The sequence below is a fragment of the Danio rerio genome, chromosome 4 (assembly GCF_052040795.2).
Source record: "Danio rerio strain M-AB ecotype USA chromosome 4, GRCz13ab, whole genome shotgun sequence".
Taxonomy (NCBI): Eukaryota; Metazoa; Chordata; class Actinopteri; order Cypriniformes; family Danionidae; genus Danio; species Danio rerio.
In genome coordinates, this window is record NC_141024.2 from 20,598,498 (window position 1) to 20,621,644 (window position 23,147).

The 23,147-nt window shown below is 31.4% G+C and overlaps 5 protein-coding genes and 1 long non-coding RNA gene across 9 annotated transcripts in view; 2 read left to right on the plus strand and 4 right to left on the minus strand.

The window, feature by feature from the left end:
* The window catches only part of drd4-rs (dopamine receptor D4 related sequence), a 116,577-nt gene that overhangs the window by 92,884 nt on the left and 546 nt on the right, over positions 1-23,147 (minus strand). For both annotated transcript variants that reach the window (XM_087246652.1, XM_087246653.1), the window contains one exon: positions 20,986-21,106. The gene's annotated coding sequence lies outside the window, so the exon portion shown is untranslated. Of the gene's footprint in view, positions 1-20,985; positions 21,107-23,147 lie in introns of those variants that run through there.
* Positions 2,989-3,784, minus strand: zgc:193726. Of its 2 annotated transcripts, NM_001135973.1 has the most exons (4): positions 3,585-3,688; positions 3,439-3,516; positions 3,328-3,363; positions 3,011-3,157 (listed from the first exon to the last, which is right to left on the minus strand). In NM_001135973.1, exons 1-4 carry the CDS (start codon positions 3,656-3,658, stop codon positions 3,040-3,042), a joined length of 306 nt encoding a protein of 101 aa, NP_001129445.1. In that variant the 5' UTR covers positions 3,659-3,688; the 3' UTR covers positions 3,011-3,039. The 2 variants fall into 2 exon arrangements, with proteins under 2 accessions (XP_087103185.1, NP_001129445.1); XM_087247059.1 differs by lacking the exon at positions 3,328-3,363 and having other exon boundaries at positions 2,989-3,157; positions 3,585-3,784.
* Positions 5,588-7,647, minus strand: LOC147844706 (uncharacterized). Of its 2 annotated transcripts, none has more exons than XR_015483127.1 (4): positions 7,451-7,647; positions 7,298-7,369; positions 7,181-7,204; positions 5,588-5,779 (listed from the first exon to the last, which is right to left on the minus strand). It is a non-coding gene; the product is annotated as an uncharacterized LOC147844706 (long non-coding RNA). The 2 variants fall into 2 exon arrangements; XR_015483126.1 differs by having other exon boundaries at positions 7,298-7,372; positions 7,451-7,641.
* Positions 9,464-11,562, minus strand: atp6v1f (ATPase H+ transporting V1 subunit F). Its single transcript, NM_001002526.2, has 2 exons — positions 11,301-11,562; positions 9,464-10,196 (listed from the first exon to the last, which is right to left on the minus strand). Exons 1-2 carry the CDS (start codon positions 11,456-11,458, stop codon positions 9,995-9,997), a joined length of 360 nt encoding a protein of 119 aa, NP_001002526.1. The 5' UTR covers positions 11,459-11,562; the 3' UTR covers positions 9,464-9,994.
* On the plus strand, positions 11,862-14,982 carry lamtor4 (late endosomal/lysosomal adaptor, MAPK and MTOR activator 4). Its single transcript, NM_001044950.1, has 4 exons — positions 11,862-11,924; positions 12,111-12,191; positions 13,536-13,653; positions 14,251-14,982. Exons 1-4 carry the CDS (start codon positions 11,922-11,924, stop codon positions 14,346-14,348), a joined length of 300 nt encoding a protein of 99 aa, NP_001038415.1. The 5' UTR covers positions 11,862-11,921; the 3' UTR covers positions 14,349-14,982.
* zmp:0000000938 lies at positions 17,480-22,949 on the plus strand. The gene is made up of 4 exons (XM_087248220.2): positions 17,480-17,520; positions 17,741-17,801; positions 18,011-18,061; positions 20,324-22,949. The coding sequence occupies exons 1-4, from the start codon at positions 17,518-17,520 to the stop codon at positions 21,145-21,147; spliced, it is 939 nt and encodes a 312-aa protein (XP_087104346.1). The 5' UTR covers positions 17,480-17,517; the 3' UTR covers positions 21,148-22,949.

Genomic DNA, 23,147 nt, shown 5'->3' on the forward strand with positions numbered 1-23,147 from the left:
TGTTGTTATCATTAATTATAGTTGCACTTCATTTCAACCTAAATTCACGGTAACACACCGGATGTTATTTTAAAATATTCTCATTAAATTACACAAAAAAATGCTTGAAGAACTGTTGTTCTTGCAGAATAAAACCCGACAAGCTTGTAAGTGGTGTATAAGACTTAAGGGCTTCACTCTGTGTAAACAACCCCCTTAGATGTCCATTATCTAGACAGGAAAGTAAACACGTAGACATAAATCATTGGTCTGAGCTGTAATAATTCACTAACTCTTTAATTAAACATAAATAAACGTGCTAAATGCAGTATACGTATTATTCAGACACAACATGTGCCAAACAGCCAAGAATAGCAGACAAATATGGACATGAATATATTAATGAAAGGTCAAGCTAATTTGTCCCCATATGGACCTAGGTTACTTGTTTCAGTGATTGTTATCAAGGAATAACATACCTTAAAATGCCAGAAATGTTCCAGTATTACACATACCGACCTTTGTAATAATTTGTGATGACACAACATGCTTAAGGAATGGTTGAAGAATGTTTACAAAGCAAATAATGCTAAATCAGAAACAATGCATTATTTTTATAAGTTAGGACAGCAGAGATTTTTAAAGCAATAAAATAACTGTGACTATTGACCTCCCGATCAATGAGCGGTTCAAATCAGGCCTAAAAATGTGAATATAATCTTCAAGGTCTGGAACACATGAGAATATAAAGACTCTTTCAACCAATTTCTCTGTACACACACTAAATGGAACCGTAAAACCACACATCTGCCAGTCATAGCAACAATTTCACAGTGGCAAGATCTCTCAGACACTGATCACATGTGACTTCCCGAAAAATCATATGGAGGATGATCAACTGTACTGTTAACAGAGCTGTACAAGTCTTTGTTTACATGATAGTGGCTGCCATGTTTCAATTATAAAAACAGCGTTTAGCTTGTGGGATATTGTTGGAAACAGCCTGGTCCAAATATGGTTGATATTAAGTGAAGATGAGGATAAGGGAGGATCCGACTCAATCAAAAGTATAGGAAAATAATCATAAGGATACAACTGAGGATTTTAAAACCAAGTCACATCACTACCAATAAAGAAAATAGCATAATATCAAACGAGACAAAGGAGTTCTTTCAGCAGAATGGATTAAACTTTTTGTGTATAGTTTATGTGTGGATTATACACACTCAATAAAAATTGGGCTGTTGTAATCTAACATGGTCAAATATTAAGGGTCTAATAGGGACAAACCAATGTGTTGGGTTAAAAACTGTCATTCAATTTTAATTGGATTTTTCCATTTTTTAGCCAACACTGGGTTACAAAACAAACCAGTATTTTTAGAGCATATTGTCAACTTGGTCAACTCTAAAAAACTATTGGGTTAATTCAACCTAAAATAGCCCAATTTGATACCATGGATATAGACATATGTAAAAAATGGATTAGATTTGGGCTATAAATTCGGAATAAAAAGTAACACAACGGTGTGTTTTGTTCAAATTTTACCCATATTCAAGCTAAAAACACAGCAATTTTTGAATGTGGTATTTGACAAGTATATTCCATTCTCCTGAAAAAACTCTTATGAGCTCACTTATAGGAACTAACCATCCTTTCCCCCAGACTATTTTCCTAGTGGCTGCATTTGCAGTGTTTGTATGAAACTCATGTGATTCATACATTCATTGCTATATTTGTTTGCAGGAATATTAAAACAAAAAATGTATGAAAACACCTTTGATTAAGCAATATTTAAAGGAAAGACAATTTACCATTAAATGCATAATAATAAAATAAAAGTAACCACCATGTTTCTGGCTATATTATTTGCAGTCATGGAATTACTCTTTTCTTTTTGAATTATTAATCTGGGGTCACCACAGTGGAATGAACCAACAACTTATCAAGCATATTTTTTATGCAGCGGATGCCCTTCCGACTGTAACCCATCACTGGGAAACAGGTCATAGAATTAATAAAATGTAAAAATAAATAAATAAATAAATAAAATAAATTTGGCATGAAATGATAAAAGATACACAAGCATGGTGATATATAAGTTGAATTAAAAGTAAGGTTTACACAAAAATGAAAGTATTATCATCATTTATTCACATTTCACTTGTCAAAAACAACAGAAGTTTCTTAAACACAAAAGAAAATATTGGAAACCAGTAACCACTGACCACCAAAGTATTTGTTTTTCCTATGATGAGTGTCAATGGCTTTCAGCATTCTTCATAACATCTTCTTTTGTGTTCAAAAGTAAAAAGAAACATGAACCATTTGAAGGTGAGAATAAATTAAATTGTAAGTATTTTTTTTATTTTATTTTTTTATTATATTGAAAGATAATAACCCTTACATCATAAGAACCCACAATTTCATCGTTAACAGCAGCTGTACTGACCCACAGGGTAAACATAAGTACAACAGAGTGACTGTATATTTTAACTAAAATTGTTAAAATGTGTTTTTAAAAGTGTTGTTGTTTATTTACACTTATTAATTACATTTTCTCTGCTTCAACAAAATATGATATTTAAAATGTAACTAAGAAATTTAACAAAGTGACTTGTATTCACATTTTCAGCTTTTTGAAATAATGCCCATGTTGGTTATGTAAGCTATGATGCTCAAATGACTAATTTAGGGTGAAAATACAGAAAAGAGATGAATGTTCTCAGATGCCTGGGTAGATTTACATTTATGTACATGCATGCACATTTTCTATCTGAAGAAATGTACACTAAAGTTAAAGAAATACAAATTAAAAAATAAAATATATTTTTAAGTTAAATACAGTTGTGAAAATGTTTTTTTATTCTGTTATTAATGCTGATCTGAATTAGTTTGATTTTTGGTTATTGCATTGAATTCAATTACTTCCCTTTGATCTGCACCATAAAGATCATATTGAGAACTGCATAATTCTGAGTCAAAGAAGCATACAAAAAGACAAAAAGGTTTTAAATGTTTTCCTTATTAATCATGTTTATTTTCTTTTATTCATTTGCTTCATTTCTTGCCAATTCCCATTGGATCTCGGACCAAATCTCCAGCAATCTCATCCCCAATCTGTAAGGATGATCCCAGGTTTGACAAGGAACAAGTTGGCAGCAGACAACTCGAACTCCTGAAATCAATAATTAGAAAAACATTTTTTTTTTACTTTAATTTCCTAAAGTTTGTATTGTGAATTTGTGACAGAGAAAGCCATTGTACGTCAAAGGAAGGACAGAGAATGAAACAGGATTCATAGAAATCTGCGATGAAAGCAGCAAGTTAAAAAATAATATGACTTACATTAATTTTATGCGAGGATCGTGACCTAAATCATGTCTGTGGTAAAATGTTTCAGAAATGTTAGTATAAAAAGACAGAAATGTATCTTTATAAATGCAGCAATACGTATACCTGATCTGATTGGTTTTATTATACTCTGTGAAGTTCCTCTCTGTGACATTAAAAAAACCCTCCATGTGAATTCCACTGCTGTAAATAAATAAAGTATCGGATCAGTTTTGAGGACAATATTTTAGTTATACTTGATAATGTCTTACCTTGTGTTATTGAAGATGGGACGCCCAAAAGTGTAGCTGAGGATCAGAGAACTCAGAATCCAAACAGAGATCATGTTGTTCACAGAATTTACTGAATAGAGTGATTGTGAATGAAGCAGAAAAGAGTTCACCCTCACTTATATTAAATTCACCGTCCATTCAAATGCTCTTTACTCTTTCAGGACTCTGTATATGTGTTTGTTTCCCACAGGCTGAATAGAGGTTTGTCCTTGAATGAGACAGGGACAAATATTTAAACCACAAACAGAGAAGAGTGACGAGACCTTATCAGTGTGTTGGACTATAAAGAGTGGAAATAAAACACAGAAGATAATAAATAAATCAACAGAGTCAACAGTCCCAATGTTGGACAATAGTCAAGCAAAGATGTTAGATTTTTACTGAAGTCTGTGTGCATATTTTAAAGCTGTTTTAGTTCTCAAAGTTCCCCAAAGTTCTCAAAATTCTGTTATTATTTACACACCATCCTTGTTGCTAATATGTATGGGTTTTTGTTCTTCTGCTGAACAATATCACCAATAAATGTGATGATATATAGGGTAACTGAAAATGTTCTTCTCTTTTTTGATGATATATCCAATCTTATCAATATTATAAAGAAATATATTTAACTAACCAACATGTTCAAAAGTAGATTTTTAAAAATCATAAAAGTTTAAAAAAGTGGATGCTGAGTAAATCTATATTTTTAGGTGAACTATTTTACAGGTTATCAACAAATTTTAATAATACAATAGCTTGAAAAGGAATAGTGTCCACAAACTCACTTTTGTTCAGATGTTAATTGTGACGTTGACACTATAGATATATGGCTTTATTGTACGACACTTACATATTTTTGAATGCTGAAAAACTATAAATAAATTCAATTCACTCATCTACAGAAACCCTTTTTTTGCACATCACCTTATATTGAAACAGACCTTAAATACTTATAACTGATATTTTCTGACAACTGTTGATCTGTATTTGGTGTCTGTTTTGTTTTAGAAGTAATGTGAGACAAATTGATGGATTTGTGGCAGGATATTACATGAAGAAACAGCATTTACTTGAGTGCCTGTGGCCATTTTTGGTAATACCTCCACAACAAAATGTCAAATTGTTTTCTGTGAGATCAACTTCAAATTCTAAACATAATATGGGTATGTCTTTGGCTTGATTTTACAGCACTTTCAAAGCCTTTATAAAATGATTGATTTTGATTAATTACATGCAAATCAAACATGATTTTAAATAAAATCAAAAAATTTCATTTATTTCATAAGAACTTAGACCAACAATTCTCCCAATATAATTTGAGTGGAAACATGGTCAGTAGTTATGCCATTCTGTCATGCTGAATATGTGTGTTGTAAGAAGTGTTTTGAGTCAATCTGCCATATGAAAATGTTATTGAAAAAAAAAATTGACAAAGGCTTCACAGAAATCTTTTTTTTTTTTTTACTTTTGATTTCCTATTTAGCTCTCTTTTCATTCTCTTAGGTGTACAGAATCTACAAATGGAATAGTGTACATTTTATCATTCTTATCAATCAGTAACAAAAATATGAGCATACAAAAAAATCAAACAGACAGTTTTACTGAAATTTGCTGGAGTGGATAGAAATAAACGGCTGGATTTCATCCAAGGGAAAACGGAAATATCATAAAAGTACGGTTAAAAAGTGATATATATATATATATATATATATATATATATATATATATATATATATATATATATATATATATATATATATATATATATATATATATATATATATATATATGTATACACACACACACACACACACACACACACACATACATATATATATATACACATATATATATATATATATATATATATATATATATATATATATATATATATATATATATATATATATATATATATATATATATATATATATATATATATATATATTTGTATTACAGCACATAAAAGTTGACAATTAAGTAAAACAGTTTCATTGTGATTCATTATTAGTGCAACATCCTCATATATTTAATCAAAAGCTTGATTACACATTCTTTGAACATTCAGAACCATGCATCATTTTTTGCCAAATCCCAATGGATCATTGGTAAAGTCCCCTGCAACCTCATTTCCAGTCTGTAACAATGCCCCTAGGTTCCACAAGGCACAAGTGGACAGAAAACACCTTCGCCTGAAATGAAAGGAAATTCAGGCACAATAGAAATATTTTGAAAGGATCCTTTTGTCACTATAATGAAATCATTTAAAGGCCATTTTTATGTGATGCAAATTTTAAATCTGGTGTGTGTCAGAAAGAAAGGGTGATGCAGAAAATGCCAGAACGAGACAGGAAGTCATTTGTTTGAGTTTACTGTTGTTATTTTAGGTTTGATTTGTCAGTGAAAATGGACCAGAGCTGCCAATGGCTCTAGTTTAGCTTGGCATTTTAAATTAAAGTGGTCTAACAAAGACCAGGACCTAACCCTAACCGTAACACAATATATATTTAATATGAGTTTAATTAGGAACAAAACAAGCATTCTTTCTGAAATGTTACAAGGGTTGCATGCATATTAATAAACTAATTAACAATTACTTTGGAAAGATTTATTCTATTGTTATAAAAGACAAATGCTAACTCTTTTAATTAACATTCACTTTGCTTTTGAATATAAAGATCACACATCACAGTTGCTAATTAACATTGTGAAAATTTATTTAATTTTATTTTACTTAAGCCCATCGCCTTATATGGAAACACTTTAAATGCTTTAGTTACATATTACAAAAATTACTATTATACAACTGCAGATCCGTATTTAGTTACTTTTTGTTATAGAAGTAACACAATTGATAGATTTGTGACATGCTATAATTTATAAAAACAGCATTTACTTGAGTAAATACATCTTACAGCACTTTTAGATTTCAAAACCTTTTTAAACTATTATTTTTATTATGTACAAGCAAATCCAACATAACTTAAATGCAAATCAATAAATTTCACTTAGTTCACAAGAACTCGCTGTAGACCAACAATTATCCTGATTGAATTTGTGCGGAAATACGGTCAGTAACAGTTATGGCATTCTGTGATGGTGAATATGTGTGTTGTGAAAGGTTTTTGAGTCAGTCTGCAATATGAAAACACATTTTTATTTAACTTTGAGTTACATTAACATTTAGTCATTTAGCAGATGATTTTGTCCAAAGCATCTTACAATTGAAAAGGCGTTTAGTGATTAAACAAGATGAGGTATTACACAAAAGAAGCACTAGTTATACAAAGAACTTGTTTGTGCTCAGGGAATTTAGTGCTAGAGTAAAAGTGCTAGAGTTTTTCGTTATTTTAAGGGGGAGAGAGAGAGAGAGAAAGACAGAGATAGATGTTTGTCAATACCACTCACCTGTGTGAAACACACTTCATAAATGTAGTGTTTTTGTCGGTTAAAGTGTCTATGGGTAATGTCTACTAGTTTAGACACTAGTAATCTAATCTAATCTAATCTAATCTAATCTAATCTAATATAATATAATATTATATAATATAATATAATATAATATGCATTTAAAAAAAAAAAACAAGACTTACAAGAATTTTGAAGGCCTTACAGACCTGTTTACAAAAGAAAAAAAAGTTTGAGTTAGATACAAGCATTATTTTAGCATTCTGTAGAACTCACAATATAACCATATATATTTTCTTTACATGTTTGTCGGAGTAGTAAACTCTGTTAAGTTGCTCTTTGTAGCATTGGGAGAAATCTCCATATTCGAGCCACTGCTGAAATAAAATATATGAAATTCAATATGGTGGAAAAAAATGTTCATAGACAAAATATAGCATGAAAACATATCTTACCTTATGTTCTTGAAGATGGGACCCCCAAAAGTGTAGCTGAGGATCAGAGAACTTAAAATCCAAACAGAAATCATGTTGTTGATCAAACAGCAGAACCGATTTACTGAACAGAGTGATTGTGAATGAAGCAGAACAAAGTTGATTTGAGCTTATATTTCATCCTCTTTCCATTTAAATGCTCTTTAATCTACCAGGAATCTGTATGTATGATGTGTGATTCCCACAGGTAAGAGTAGGTTTTGTCCTTAGATAAGACAGTTTAAATAATGGACAAGATAGATGTGACCAATGTTCCCTAAAATATTCAGGATCTGACAGCGACGGTGTAAAAGCCACCGAAGAATCAATGAATCACTTGCTCTCATCATTGTTAAGTGTTTGACTGAGATATATTAGTAGTCAGATTTCTGTTAGACTTCCATAGTGTGAGTGTACAGTCAGTGATGATACACAGGATTTTCAGGAACCTGCAACAAACAAAGCAGTTTATACAACCAACATCATGTGTGTTTGTTGCCAGCATGATGATATACCTGAGCTCGTAGGCACAATTATTTCTTACCTCCTAAATAGCAGTAAAAATGACATGTAATATTAAAATGTGTTGACAGCTGCTGAGACCTTTTAAGCTAAGAGTGAGAGCATGGACCTCATTGCTATGTCAGCATGATTACTAACTATCCAGACAGTGATTGGCTGATGGAACGGAGGAGTCTGAAAATTCTGTAGAGCGCAAAATATGTTGTATTTTATTTCATGTTCAATTAAAGGTTTTAAAAAGGTGGCTAGACAAAGTTTTATGTTCTTGCTTTTAATGTATTAGACATTAAATAAAGATTTACTTCTAATGGTACAAATTAATGTATTTGCTTAGAAAATATTTAAGCAAATATATCTTTAAATTTGTATTTTATAAATTCAAAAATATATTTCATACCATTTCTGACCATATGAGAATACGCTGTTAAAAGCTAACTACCATCAAGGATTTCTAAAATGTTTATATAGCAAGTTAGGAGCTACTTTTATCCTTAAGATACTTAGTGAATAAGGGCCTTGATATATAACTCAATGACAAGGATATAAGGAATATCCTTTTCCCCATTACACCACCAGCAGAATCCTGATCCATTCAAATAAGTCAAGATTGATTCATGCATTCATGTTGTTTAAACCAAACCAATTCTAAAACTATCTTAATGTCAGAGCAGAAGACTCATCATATTAGACAACCATTTTCCAGTTTTCTATTGTACTAATATTGTAAAAGAGTGCGTAAAAGAGTGCGCAAACTGTAGACTCAGTTTTTTGTTTTTAAATGACTGGAGTGTCACAGGTATCTCTTCTCCTGCAATATTTTATGCGTTGTGTGTGCAGTCTCAGAGTCTGTTTTGATCAGTGTCAGTGTTCACTCTCTAGACTTTAATTTTGATCAGTGCTTGTGTCTGTCCAAGATTGGCAACACTTTAAAATACCATAATAAATGTATTACTAACATGAACAAACAATTAGTAATACATTCAGTACTTATTCATCATTGTTAAAGTTAATAAAGTTAATTTAATTAAAGAGTGTTAGTTGATGTTAACTCAGTGCATTAACCAATGTTAACAAGACCAACTTCGGCTATTATTAATGCATTAGTAAATGTTGAACTAATGGTTAATAAATTATTTTCAAGATTACCCCTACTTAGTTCATGTTAGTAGATGCATGAACTGATGTAGCATTATTCTAAAGTGTTATTCCATGCTATTCTGATTTCTGTCACAAACAAACTCTCTTTACCCACATAGATCCACTCGGGACATTTATCTGACTGTTCTCTAAAATCCCTAGTCACGTTAAATCATCATGACCACATAGATTCCTAAACACATTTTATTGCTGACATGTGATTGGCTGATTGAATTTTAACATGACCAAATCATCATATTTTTATATGCATTATTTGCATTTCTATTTGCATTATTCTAGTCTTTTTTGTATTTGCATATTTTACCTTAATATTTATTTTCCATCACCACAGTATCAATAGAGCATAATACTCCAATTACCTTTAATAACTGCAAATCACATACTTTGAACACATTTTAATTGCATCACATTGAGGAAAGCTTCTTTGAAATGCTTCAAAACAATGACCAATACAATGAGGAAAAAATATATGCATAGCACACCAATTTACAGTAACAGATGTAGAGAGTTTGTTTTCTGTCTAATATTATCAAGTTTGAGAAAGACATTCAGGAACTTAAATATTAAAGTGACAGCATTTAAAAGGAAATTCATAATATATTGAATTTTTATATATGATATATATGATTGTTATATTAAACATATATTTTAAAATAATTATTAGTAGGAGCACTGACAAAAACTATTTCCTTGGGAATGGCAAAAAATACATCACAGAACATTGATTAAACACACATCATTATTTACTCCTCATAATATGCTTTTCAGTTTCAGCGAGATGGATGAGAATACCCAACTCCTTCATCTGCTCAGGCCAGACTGTGAGCCTGCATGGGTAGTAACAGGTTATCGGAAGTCCTCTGCAGAGAACATACCCTTGGCCCGTCGCAGGATGGAGTCTTTGGAGGCATCATATGGATGCTCTTTTGAGGGAATCTCTAGCACAGCCGGGATGGACTGCATGTGGGCATCAATGGCATGTCGAATCATCTCTGCGATGAACTGGTTGATAAGGATGATGCCAATGTCATTGCGAGCAAGGAAACTCCTGTTAGTCATAAACGACAGACATGCTGTAGTTAATGTTGACAGAAAAAAAATTGTACAATTACAAAAATCTACTATTCTCTGCATCTATTTGTTAATCCAAAAATTACAATTCAAAAGGTTATTGGGAAAAGTAATGTTTACTGTATATATTAATGCATAATATATGTGTTAGTAAGACATTTTTTTCTGTATGTCTACTAAGGTGTTATACATAATATAATTTTATTATTGTATTAAATGCATATACAGCGCATACTTTGATGTTTCAAATAACTCTTCTGAAAATTAAATGCAAGCATGGGTGAAATTATAATCAAAATCAGACATTATTGCATATTTATGTAAATACCAAACTACATATTGACTTGGACTTGTACTTATTCATATAGACCATTTCATTGTGGTGATGACATTGGCCTATGCTTGATATCAAAGAAACAATTGAATAATAACTTAATTCTAAAAAAGCTATCATAACATTATTTATCAATAAGCAGGCTCTTTTTAGATTCTCGTAAGCTATAAAAATTAAAAATGTAAAACAGAAAATACGTTGGAACATTTGTTTTTGTTTACATTCCTCAAAATGATCTATCGTCAGAATAAGAAGAGATCAGACAAACATGTTCTTATATTTAAATTATTCAAAATTGATCAGTAGTTTGAAGAATAGTGACAAAGGATATTTAAATGACAATTGTCAATAGGGGCTGCACTGTAATTCATAATATTAATAGTTTGATATGTCTTTAATAGTTTCTTGCAAATATGATTGACAGTTTACTGGTGTATATAAAATATTGTTAAACTAAAAGACATTTAAGTGGGTTTCTTGACAAATTTAGGTAATTATTACTACATAAAAATAATTTATATATAAATGTTTTTTCTAAAATATTTGGCTGATATGATAGATAGATAGATAGATAGATAGATAGATAGATAGATAGATAGATAGATAGATAGATAGATAGATAGATAAACATAAATATTTTTTTAAAAAGCAAGTCTTCATCCATATATTTGTAATGACACATATTTGATAATTAGATTGTAATATATGATGTTGAGTCATTCAGACATTTAGGATCGTGTCACTTACTTGAAGGTCTCCTCTATCTCTGTAACGCTGGTTTCCTTCTCCACCACCAAGAAATTGGGTTTACGGTTTTTATTGAGCTCTCCGATCCCTCCGAGGAGAAATCCGGTGCACGTGTCTTCATCACCGATAACTGCGATTAATTTTCCTCGTCCGGGCATCGTGACTTTGTCTTATATTTTGCTCAAATAAAAGACGCAGAATGGACGAAATGTTTTCCGTTCAGCAGGATCATATGCTTTAATCAGCTGACCACTTCACTTCCGCTTTGCGTAGTCGCGTAAGCGCCTTATTTAGCTGATCTGAGATCTGTGCTGCTCGCGTTAACGACCGACCTGTGTGCGGTGATTATGACAGCGAATCTGATCCTGATACAGATTATTTTTTGTTAAATGCGAGAACAGCGCATAAATCCTAGCAAATTAAATAAAAATCCGCCACGTTTTAGTCATACTAAGATTTTTTATCACATTTTGTACGTTTCCAATGCATATAAACAAAAATAATGTCGAATAAGCAAAACATCTCCTGGAATGACGTTATAAACACGCGACGCTTGATGTCAGTCACGTGAGGCGGGGTGTGAAGGAAAACAGCAGTGTACATTTATCTGCACTGTCTAAAATGGTAAATATAATTCTTACCTTTAAAATATTTGTTTAATTAAATGTTTTTTTTATTAAATGTTTTGTTTTAGTGCATTTAGAACTTATAAAACAAAGATTTTGTAAATAATGTGATTGATGATGCAGTCTAATATCATATGAGCTCTGTTAGTGTTTAATTACAGTATTATCGTGTGTTGAATGTCAGACTACTGCTTTGACTCAAGGCTTGGAGAGAATACCCGATCAACTTGGGTACTTGGTTATTAGTGAAGACGGAGTACTCGCGGTAAGCTGTTAAAATTCATAACTTACATTTTCGGAGAACTTGACATGAGGGTGAAATGCGTTGAAAAGAGAATCCTGATTTGGGCAAATGAGAAATAATTAATTAGAATTCAATGTCTGTCAGTCTTATTGTTCTGTCTGTCTCTGTTTGCCTGTCTACACTTTGAGGCAAAATTATTACGCCTCTACTGATACATATTATTTAAAAAAAAATTCCCAAGTTATGATGAACTGAGCAATGACATTTTCACAGTATTTTCTATAATATTTTTATTCTTGAGAAAATTTTTTATTTCTTTTATTTTGTCTGGAATAAAAGCAGTTTTTAAATAAAAAAATAACAATTTTAATAGGTTAATAGGCCCTTAGAACAAAATAATGGTATTCAATGACTTGCCTAGTTAAACTTATTAACCAAGTTAAGCCTTTAAGTTACTCATTAAGATGAATTCTAATATCTTGTAAAATAACTAGCAAAATATTATGCAGTGTTATCATGGCAAAGACAGATTCTGTTAAAAAATATATATATTACAACTATTATTTTTAAAAATGTGTTGAGAAATCTTCTTCCTTTTGAACAGCCTTCATGAAAATAAATTAAAAAAGGAAAATATTTATTTATTGCCAATAATTGTGCCTTTAACTGTATCTATCTATCTGTCTGTCTGTCTGTCTGTCTGTCTGTTGGACACACCTGGCTCAAGGGGTTATCTCTCTCTCTGTCTCTTTCTATATATTCGATAGGTTCTATGTTTTAATCATATAATCAATTTATCATTTACAGTTGAGTCAGAATTATTAGCCTTGCTGTTTAATTTTAAATCTTTTATATTTTTCCCCAATTTCTGTTTTACAGAGAGATTTTTTTTCAACACTTTTCTAAACATAATAGATTGAATAACTAATGAATTTCTTTTATCTTCGCCATGATGACAGTACATACTATTTTACTACATATTTTTCAGGATAATAGTATTCAGCTTCAAGTTCAATTTAAAGGCTTAATTGGGTTAATTAGGTTAAGGAAGATACTTAGTTTAATTAGTAATTTAATTAACAATAATTTGTTCTGTAGACAAGTTAAAAAAATATATTGCTTGGGGGGGGGGGGGTAATAATAATTGAGTTAAAATGGTATGAAAAGCTGCTTTTATTCTGGCCAAAATAAAACAAATAAGACTTTCTCCAGAGGAAACAATATTATATGAAATAATGTGAAAATGTCCTTGCTCTATTAAACATAATTTGGGAAATATTTAAAAAAGAAAATATCATAGGGGGATTAATAATGACTCCACTTGTCTCAGTTAAGCAGTAAGTGAATGTTTTTTGTAATCTACAGTCGGCAGGAGAGCTGGAGAATGACGAGCACACAGCAGGAGTGATCATGCAGATGGTCCGAACAGCTTGTCGCTTCAGATTACATGGGACTGCAGAGCCCCCATTCAAGCGCATGTCTGGTAAGAAACGCACTTCATTTTTAGATAAATGCTGAATGATGATAGAACAATATTTCACTCATATTTTGTCATTTAATTTTCAAAAAATGTGATGTGAATTATTAAAGTAAACATGCTTGTGTAACATCAGGTTTATGTAATATTCAGATATCACTGTAGTATTAGTGTTTATTTGTAACATTAGGTTTAAGTATTATCCAGATATTTTTACAGTTTGAAATAGTTTTTATCTTTACATTTTGTGTTTTTTCTATTTAAAGTTTAAGCAATTTTGTTATGTATTTCTATCAGTTGTGTTTTTAAATAGGTCTGTTTAAAAAAAAAAAGGTTTTATTAGTTTTTATGGTTTCATGTGTAACCATTTTAAGTCTTTTTTTATCCTCTTGATTTTGTTTAGGAACAAAATAGCCCTAATAAAATAAAATAACCCTCTTTAATTTGTTGTTTTAATTAAATTTATTCAATAAGAAATAATTGATATATGATCATTTACTATTTTACAGTAAATCATTTTTACTTGCTGTGAAAATCCATAACTTCCAAACAAATACTGATATTAATGTATATTTTTTTCTTTCCTTTTTTGTCTGATGTCAGTGATGTTTGAAGACTACGTCTATGCTGTGACCATCTCCGGACAGAAGGTTTTCGTAGTGAAAAGGCAGAACAACCAGCGGGAGCCTGTTATCGTGTAGTAAAGAGGATAATATGGACTGATCTTTCCCACTATTACAAGCTCAAAATGGTGCCCTCACATAAAAATGACCCCGTCTTTACAACCACCCGATGTTTAGCACAATCACACTCTCTTTCTTTCTTAAGGTGAAATTTTGCAATGTTTTGGGGGCCTTTTGGTGATGTCAGGTGTATTTGACCTGAGCCAAAGTAAGTTCATGTGTTTCTCTTATTAGATTATGATGTTACATGGTTCATCTGATTTCTTTTTTTTGGATACAGGATTAAATTGTTTTTATATTTTAGTCCCTTTCATACTTGAGTGGTCACAATTATAGTATTGCTGGACATCATTATAGATTTGCATTAACATTTAACTCCAATAATCCATTAAGCTATAGATTAAAGGATTCATTGCATCATATTTTATGCAGAAATGATGTATTAGCCAAGGAAGCAGTTTCTTTCCATCAATATATAATTATGGTGTTATAATTGCAACTTTCATTATGGATTTCATGTTTCATTTTTAATGTAAAGTGTGAGAGCTTGTAGTGAAAGAGAGTGCACTGAATGCTTTTTGCAGGTGCACGTCTTTGAATAATTGCATTAACAGTAATGTATTAAATAAAATACTATGCACATTTGATTATTGAATGGGTTTAAAATTTTTTGTGGAAAATCTAAGTGTATTTTTAGTACTTTTTGCATTATAATACTTATTTTATTTGCATTATTCATATAAAATATATATTTAATTTGAATTATATTTGGAAGATTTTTTGTATAAATTATTTAATCTAATCTTTTTGTTATTTTTGTATTTCTTTTTCTCAAAAGTGTTTTTATTGAACAGTTAGATTCAATAAATCTGAAACATTTAGAGTTAGATTGTTAAATCTGCAATCTGTATTGCATTATTCTGTATTGCAATCTGTTTTGGGTGTTTCTCACTGTTTGGTTACAGCTGGAAGGGCATTCGCTGCGTAAAACATATGTTGGACATATTGGCGGTTAATTCCGCTGTGGCGACTCCTGATTAATGAAGGGACTAAGCCGAAAAGAAAATGAATGAATATTAAAATAAAATACAAATAAATAATGATATTATTAGTTTCTTCTAAAATAACTTAAGGGTTCATCTTCTTAATGTGATCTAAAACAGGTTGCCAAGTAAGATAAGACATCTTAGTACACCCCTTTTATAACGCATCATATTTTTCCGAGGTTAAAAGGTCTGTAAGCCATTGCTTAAAGGTTGGAAAGGATTTATCCTTCCATTTGAGCAATATTAACCTTCTAGCTTCTAGAAAGTTTTTAATTTTAACCAAAACATATGAGAACATATGCTGGCTCAACATGACATTGGGCACAATTAAGGTCTCTGTTGGTTATTTTATAGATTGGTTACATTTTAATCTATTTCCCTCTTTTATACTATTGTACAGTATGTATGTTTATCTTGTTTAATTAATTAATCCCAAAACAACATATGTTTTATACTCAGTTAGGAGATAACTCATTAAATATAACAATATATTTAAATGAATACATTTTTTTCATTATTATTATTGTTTAATGTTGTGTGCTTTATGAGAGAAAGTCTGGAGAGTCAGAGAATTATAACTATCAAGATAACTGCTATCTACTTATGTATTGTATAATGCTTATTATAAGCTACAGAGTTATTTATTCTCCGATGCTTTAAATGCTCCAGTTTTTGGCAGATCATTGATGTCAATAGTTATTTTATTTATCAGCTGGCAAAAAAAAAGAAAAAAAGAAAAAAGGTTTCCATATATGTTTCTCTCTATTGTTATTGCTTTTAATGTGTGCAAATCCAATTGACTAATATTGTGATGAGATTTTTAAATGTATAGCAAAACTGGAAAGGGTGACACAGGAAAGAAAAATGAGGAAGCAACATGCAGAAAAGACGTTAAAACAGGAACTTATTGCAAAAGTTTAAAGAAGCAAAGTCTGTTTCAATATTTCCTCTACTGCACTACATTTACAAACCGGTCCATTATTTTAGTAATTCTTCACTATTAATGCTTTGACAAAGTTGAAAGACCTTTGCTTTGTGCATTTTTTCAAAAGACTGCATAGAAACCATTTATAATTTCTTAATTTATCCAAATATAAGAACTTTTTAGCACTGAAGTGGGGTTGTGTTTGGTTTTACCTGTGGTTAACGTGATTAAATATGGAAGTAAAATCAGGGCCGGAGTGGGACTCCTTTTCAGCCCTGGAGTTTCAAGCCTCAGACCGGCCCACCTCAGTTCATGACTGACTATATTAAAATAAGGTCATTTCCAAATCAGTTTCTAATGACACTATCATGTCTTTTTTTTTAAAAAACAGCTGCTTTACAACTTCAAATGTTCAACAACCCTAACAGTATTATATGTCTTAACAATAAATATGAAAAAAAAACTTTCCTTAGTCGAGGATCAAACCCGGGTCAGCGACATCGTAACCTAATGTGCGACCCACTGGACCACAACCTACACATACAGTAGTGACTCATCTGACTCATTAACCTGCAGGCTGCATCTTGCTCACGAAGCTGCGAGAAAATAGATAAAAAAGCAGAGCTGCGGTAAAATAATGAATAAAAAGGCTGCGGTCAAGTAAATAAATAAATAAATTTTAAAAATGTGACTGCTGAGAGCATCAGATTCTGGAGCTAGGGAAACCGGATCTCGCGGCCAAAAAACAGACCGGCCCACCGGGAATTCTCCCGGTCCTCCCGATTAGCCAATCCGGGCCTGTGTAAAATAATTCCTTAATTAAGAAGGCTGCTAAAATGATTTATAGATATTACTCCTTTTGGTAGCTTCACTATGTATCAGTTATGGGCATATGAAATATAAGATAAGGTAAATGTAAAATAAGGTAAAACATGAAATGTTCATGTTTGGTATGATAAAGAGTAATTTGATGATAATTTATTAAATCTGTGCATGGATTCTACAACTTTGCAAGGCTTTAAAAATTAAACTCGAATGAAATTGATATGAATGATATGAATCCATATCGATTTAATCCAATGATTTTTTTTGCTATAAAGTTTATTATAATGACTAATAAACATGCTGCATGGTACAGCAACAATAGGTGGCGGTTGTGCGCTCTCAATTTTGGAAATCGCTGTGTAAAAACAACAACAAAGAAGGTCAGATTGGAATGGTCTGTTGCAGATCCGCTTGTCACTTCTCATATAAAATAACAATAACCATAAAAGTAGATTTCTCCGAAGCGAATGCTTAATAGTAAACATGCTGAAGATTGGCTATTAGGCTGTCGATGCCTTAAATAATAAACCGTTTCTAAATTAAATCTGTTTATTTGATGTAGTGAAGCCTCCTTATTTGACATTATTAAAATAGCTTTTTTATTTTTTTTAAAGCCTTATTGGGATCTTGTCGTTTGGAAAGGTAAATTCATTGGAGAAAAGCAGATACCTTATGGTAAATATTATTAATGCTCACTGACTTTTTATTTAACTGTTTATGCTTTTTTATAAACACTTGAATGTTTAATACTGTGCAATACACTTTCTACCTTAACTTATTGCTTATCTGTTGTTGCTGTCATGTCGAGTTACAAGAGTTTCTGTTTTGTATTTAGCTTGTTCTGTGTTTTTTTAGAGTTGCACTTGAGTTTCATATCATTTTAGGCCGGATGGAAGTGAAAGAGGAAAGTGAAGAACTGAGTGCAGATGAGAAAAGTCAGTATCAGGCAACCTAATTCAGGGTTTCTGTGGGTACTAAAAACTCTCCTAATTATGCCCTCCACAGTTTAAAGGCACAGTTCTGTCACAAACTTGTTGGAGTTTCTTTCTTCTGTTGATACAAAATGTATGTTGATGTTTTCTAAAAAAAGAAACGCATAAAGGTTTGGAATCACTTGAAGATAAAAAGTGAATAGTTTATTTTAATTTTTTCGTACATCAGAGCAGAAGTTACTGAATTCATAGAGTGGAAGATTGTAGGCTTCGCAATAAATAAGAATCAAATAAATTATAAAATACTAAGTTTTTGTTTTTCTATACAAATATCAAATAATCCTTACATGTATAGATACATTTACCTCATGAAAATTAACCATGGCTTTACTATTTATTAAAAAGAAAAATCAGAAAGCACATGGTATAGTATGGTGTGTTAAATTAACAAAGTATGTTAAGTTAATAAAACCATGGTTACTACACATTTACCAAAGATGAACATATGAAGTGTTCAGATTCAAAAACCTGTAAGTGAGTCTGACATTTTCCTCTAAAATGTGCTTTTTTAGCGTCCTATGTTTATGTTCTTTTATTTTCCTTTAAAGACAATGAAAATAACTTATTATTTGCACTAAGAGTAAAATTACTGAAACTACACACTACAGACTGAGAAAAAATGCAAATTTTATGTGTAAATTTCAGACGGTGCTAAGTAGTTTTTGTATCTAAACTCTTCATATAAAGTCTTCTGATGTTTCCTGAAAAACAACGAATTTAAGTACGTTTATATGCCAACGGAAAATATGAGACCATTTGAAGTAGATTTTTTCAGTTCATTTTTATATTGTTTTACAGTAAACAAGACTTAATTCCTCAATTGATTCCCAGATCATTCTTAGACATTTTGCTCTGGAAAGACAAAATCCCCCATTTTATAGTGTACTTGTAATGTAGAATATAATTTTTTTGAGCATCCAGTTTTCTTTACCTGATTTTAAAGTTTTACATTTACCTTCAGAAAATCTGCAGAAACATTTAAAAACAAAAATTACACAGAAACTATTATTTGCCTTTGTGCTTTAACTGCCTGCTCTACCAAATGGTTGACTATATTTTGATTGTTTTAAATAATGGTTTACACACACAGCAGTGTTACAATTTATTTACTTTTTTTACATACCTTCAGTTGCACTTTTACACTAGATTTTGGTTTTGTTTTAAAAAAACAAAAACAAGAAAACATGTTAAATGAGAATCTAAACTATTTTATAAATACTTCAAAAAATACAGATGATTTAGCATTCAACAATGTTTCATCTGGATTATGTTTTTAAATGAATTAGTATTACACTTCATATTTTCAAATTTTTATAGTATATGTATTAATTACGGTACTTCTTTTACAATAAACCGACATGTCAACTATTTGGTAGAGGTTGATATTTAAAAATTATGGGATGTGTTGAAAAAAAAATGAGTGTGTTAACTAGCCACATTAGGAGTTAAGAAATGCAGTCAAATTGATTTTTCTTGGTGGGGCAGTTAAAGGGTTAAAACTCGTCATTGACAAGGACGTAGAATTGGCATGGATGGAGGGGATACCAATTACTGAAATGTCCCTACCAATAATTTAATATACTTTAAAATAAAATAATGCTCTGTCAACCTATGCGTGTACAAAATCAAGTTTGCTACGAGTTCACTGTAATACTATTAACCAAGGCAGTGCAATTAATTAGATAAATATCAGTGAATCGAAATTCCGTTTCAATTTCGCTAATAAAACAGCTCAAATTGCATCACAAACCTCTCTAAATTTCTCTACATTTATACCTCCTCAAAGCCCGACTGCAGTAAAATTATGTAAATTGACTTTTACAGTATGGGATGGGATTGTCATTTGTATTATTATTAACTGTTTATTTTATGTTATTATGTACTTTATTCACGTTTTTAAATGCGTGAAACATAATTTGTGCTGTTCAGTGCATGCGCTCTAGGGATATATGTCCCCATCAATGTCAAGAGCAAATCTACGCCCTTGGTCATTGACCACATAAACTTCCTCTTTGTTTTCGTTTTTATGTAGCTTTTTAGCAATATCCAATCACATTTTACTCCTCTAATGGGTTTTATGGGTATAAGCTGATTCACAATAATAGCTTAAAGTAATAATACTCATGAAATTGTACCCGAATGTGCCTGCTTTTATCTTCAGCTGTTTCTTCATTGAGCTTTAACTATTTTATATGTTCATTTCAGGCATGACGGAAGTCAAAGAAGAAACCGAAGAACTACATGTGAATGAGAAACCTCCTTATCAAGAACTTTTAAGCTGGCCTAAAATTGAAAACAGTTTATCACTTATAAAAACACAAGCCAAGAAACCTGTAATCTGCCCCCAATGTGGAAAGAGCTTCGCACATAGAGGACACCTAAATGCTCATGTTCGTGTCCACACTGGAGAAAGACCATTCACCTGCTCGTTCTGTGGGAAGAGCTTCAAACAAAAAGAGTACCTGAAAGATCACATGCTAATTCACGGAAAGGCGATCTCATGTCCTCAGTGTGGGAAGAAAATCAGTAATGAAAAGAGTTTGAAAAAGCATAATCTCCTACACACGGGAGTGAGGCCATTCGGCTGCGACCAGTGCGAAAAAACATTTGTTTCAGCTTTCCAACTAAGAAGACATCAGGCGGTTCACTTGACGGAAAAGCCCTTCTCGTGTTCCTCATGCGGAAAGAGTTTTACTCGGATGGATTGTTTGAAAGAGCACCAGAAGTTACATAATGGTGTGAAGGAGCATGTTTGCTCGGTGTGCGGCAGCTGCTTTACTAAAGTGTACTATCTGCAACAGCACCAAAGGATCCATACTGGAGAAAAACCGTACAAGTGTACACAATGTGGAAAGTGCTTCACTCACCGAGCATCACTGGCTACACATGAAAGAGTCCACACTGGAGAACGACCATATCACTGCACTTTATGTGGAAAGAGCTTCAGCCAGTCTGGTGGTCAGCAGACTCACATGAAGAAGCACTGCTCTGTGATGAAGAAGTGCATTACATTGGTTACAGTACAATAAATCAATAAATGAGAATATTTAGGGTCAAAACATTTTACTTTTTAATCAATTGAAGGCAAAATTATTAGCACTTTTTTTAAATCTTTGCATTTTTTCCCCTAATATTTCATAATAAGTAATAAATATCACTTTGGACATTGATTCATTCATTTTCCTTCGGCTTAATCCCTTTATTCATCAGGGGTCGCCAACCTATCCAGCATATGTTTTACACAGCGCATGCCCTTTTAGCTGTGACCCAGTACTGGGAAACATCCATATACTGTCATTCACACTCATACACTATGGCCAATTTAGCTTATTCATTTAATCTATAGCGCATGTCTTTGGATTGTGGGGGAAACCGTAGCACCAGGAGGAAACCCACGCAAACACGGGGAGGACATGCAAACTCCACACAAAAATGCAAACTAACTTAGACGGTAACTTCTTGCTGTGAGGCGACAGTGCTAACCACTGAGCCACTGTGTCACCACTTGGGAAATATAAAAAAAATTTAAGTTTCACAGGAGATAAAAATTTTGACTTCAATTGTACAATTATATATATGTGATGAACCTGAAATAAAATTTCAGCAGTTATTTATTTTAAAAAGGACTAGTTGCTCAATACAATCAGGGGACTTGGAACTATTTTTATAAATGGAAAAATTTAAAAAGTAAAAAGTGTGCTTTTCACAAATGGTTTATTGAAACATATTAGAGCCTCTAAATGAACAACATGTTCAAAACTTTACTGAAAATCCTGTTGTACACAATTACTGCATGCCTTAAGTTCTCTGATTCATGGTGCATACATTGTTTTAAGCAAATATAAAGTGTTTAGAATTGCACTTCCAGGCTGTGATGAACATTTTTTTTGCTGTGTATTGCACACATATACACACACTACTGGTCAAACGTTTGGGGTCAGTAGGACTTTTAAATGTTTTAAAATCAGCTTATTCTCCTGACGAAGGCTGCATTTATTTTATTTGTAAATACAGTAAAAATTGTAGAATTGTGAAATGTTATTGCACTATAAAATAACTGTTCAAAAGTAGTTTATCATGTAATTAATTAATTTATTCCAGTGATTTTAAAGATGATTTTTCAGCTTCATAACTCCAGTCTTCAGAGTCACATGATCCTTCAGAAATCACTCTAATATTAATTATTATTATTAATGGTGATTGTGATAAAAGCAATAATGACTGGAGTAATAATTTAATTTGAAACTACATACAGTAATAAAAGCAGTTATTTAAAATTTTAATAAATGTTTAGCAATTTAACTTTTTTACATTTAATAAATGCTGTCTTGATGAACAGATTAATGAAAAAGAAAGGAAAAAACGGACCCCAAACTTTTAACAGATAGTGTATATAATGCTATAATATGTAATGATTATTTTTTTAATGAATGCCTGTTTCGATGCAACCAGGTTTACATGTTTCATCCATTAACAAAGAATTTGAATCTCTTCTTAATAAGAGGATTTATTTGGGAGATAGATTAATGCATGACAATCGATATGTGTCAGCACTTTATGTATGTATATGTGATTCATATCACATGATGTCAGATTTTCATATTACTCTTTGTGCATATTATTAACAAATCCTACAAATGCTTTACCACCATTTTGGGCCTTTGTTTAATACGTGTAACCTCTGATTAAATCTTGCTTTTGTGTAAATGTTAAAAAAGCCAACTTTTCTTATTTACAATGCTTGAAATAGTATTGGTGTTTTGTGCTGATGACAGTTATTTTGAAAAGAAGAAAAAGAGGAACCTTCAATAAATTATTGCACTTTTTGCCACTCTCTGTGTCTAATTATGAGAATTTTTTTTATTACTATTATTATTATTATTATTATCATAACAACATTTACATTATATCACATTACATGCCAAGGAGCGAGACATAAATGTGTCTTTTAAACAGATTCACAGTTATTGCAGCTTTCTTATTAGTAGATTTAGAAATCAAAGACATACAGATGTAGATCTTCAAGAAA

Bases quoted from the DNA above. Each gene is read 5' to 3' on its own strand.
- zmp:0000000938 (XM_087248220.2), top strand. The intron at 17,802-18,010 runs GTAAATATTATT...ATATCATTTTAG, and splicing joins AGAAAAGCAGATACCTTATG to GCCGGATGGAAGTGAAAGAG. The intron at 18,062-20,323 runs GTCAGTATCAGG...TGTTCATTTCAG, and splicing joins ACTGAGTGCAGATGAGAAAA to GCATGACGGAAGTCAAAGAA.
- zgc:193726 (NM_001135973.1), bottom strand. From the start codon at position 3,658: ATGATCTCTGTTTGGATTCTGAGTTCTCTGATCCTCAGCTACACTTTT. The intron at 3,517-3,584 runs GTAAGACATTAT...ATTTATTTACAG, and splicing joins CCCATCTTCAATAACACAAG to CAGTGGAATTCACATGGAGG. The intron at 3,158-3,327 runs GTAAGTCATATT...TATTGATTTCAG, and splicing joins GATCCTCGCATAAAATTAAT to GAGTTCGAGTTGTCTGCTGC.
- atp6v1f (NM_001002526.2), bottom strand. From the start codon at position 11,458: ATGCCCGGACGAGGAAAATTAATCGCAGTTATCGGTGATGAAGACACG. The intron at 10,197-11,300 runs GTAAGTGACACG...TATGACTAACAG, and splicing joins GAGATAGAGGAGACCTTCAA to GAGTTTCCTTGCTCGCAATG.
- lamtor4 (NM_001044950.1), top strand. The intron at 12,192-13,535 runs GTAAGCTGTTAA...TGTAATCTACAG, and splicing joins GTGAAGACGGAGTACTCGCG to TCGGCAGGAGAGCTGGAGAA. The intron at 13,654-14,250 runs GTAAGAAACGCA...GTCTGATGTCAG, and splicing joins CCCATTCAAGCGCATGTCTG to TGATGTTTGAAGACTACGTC.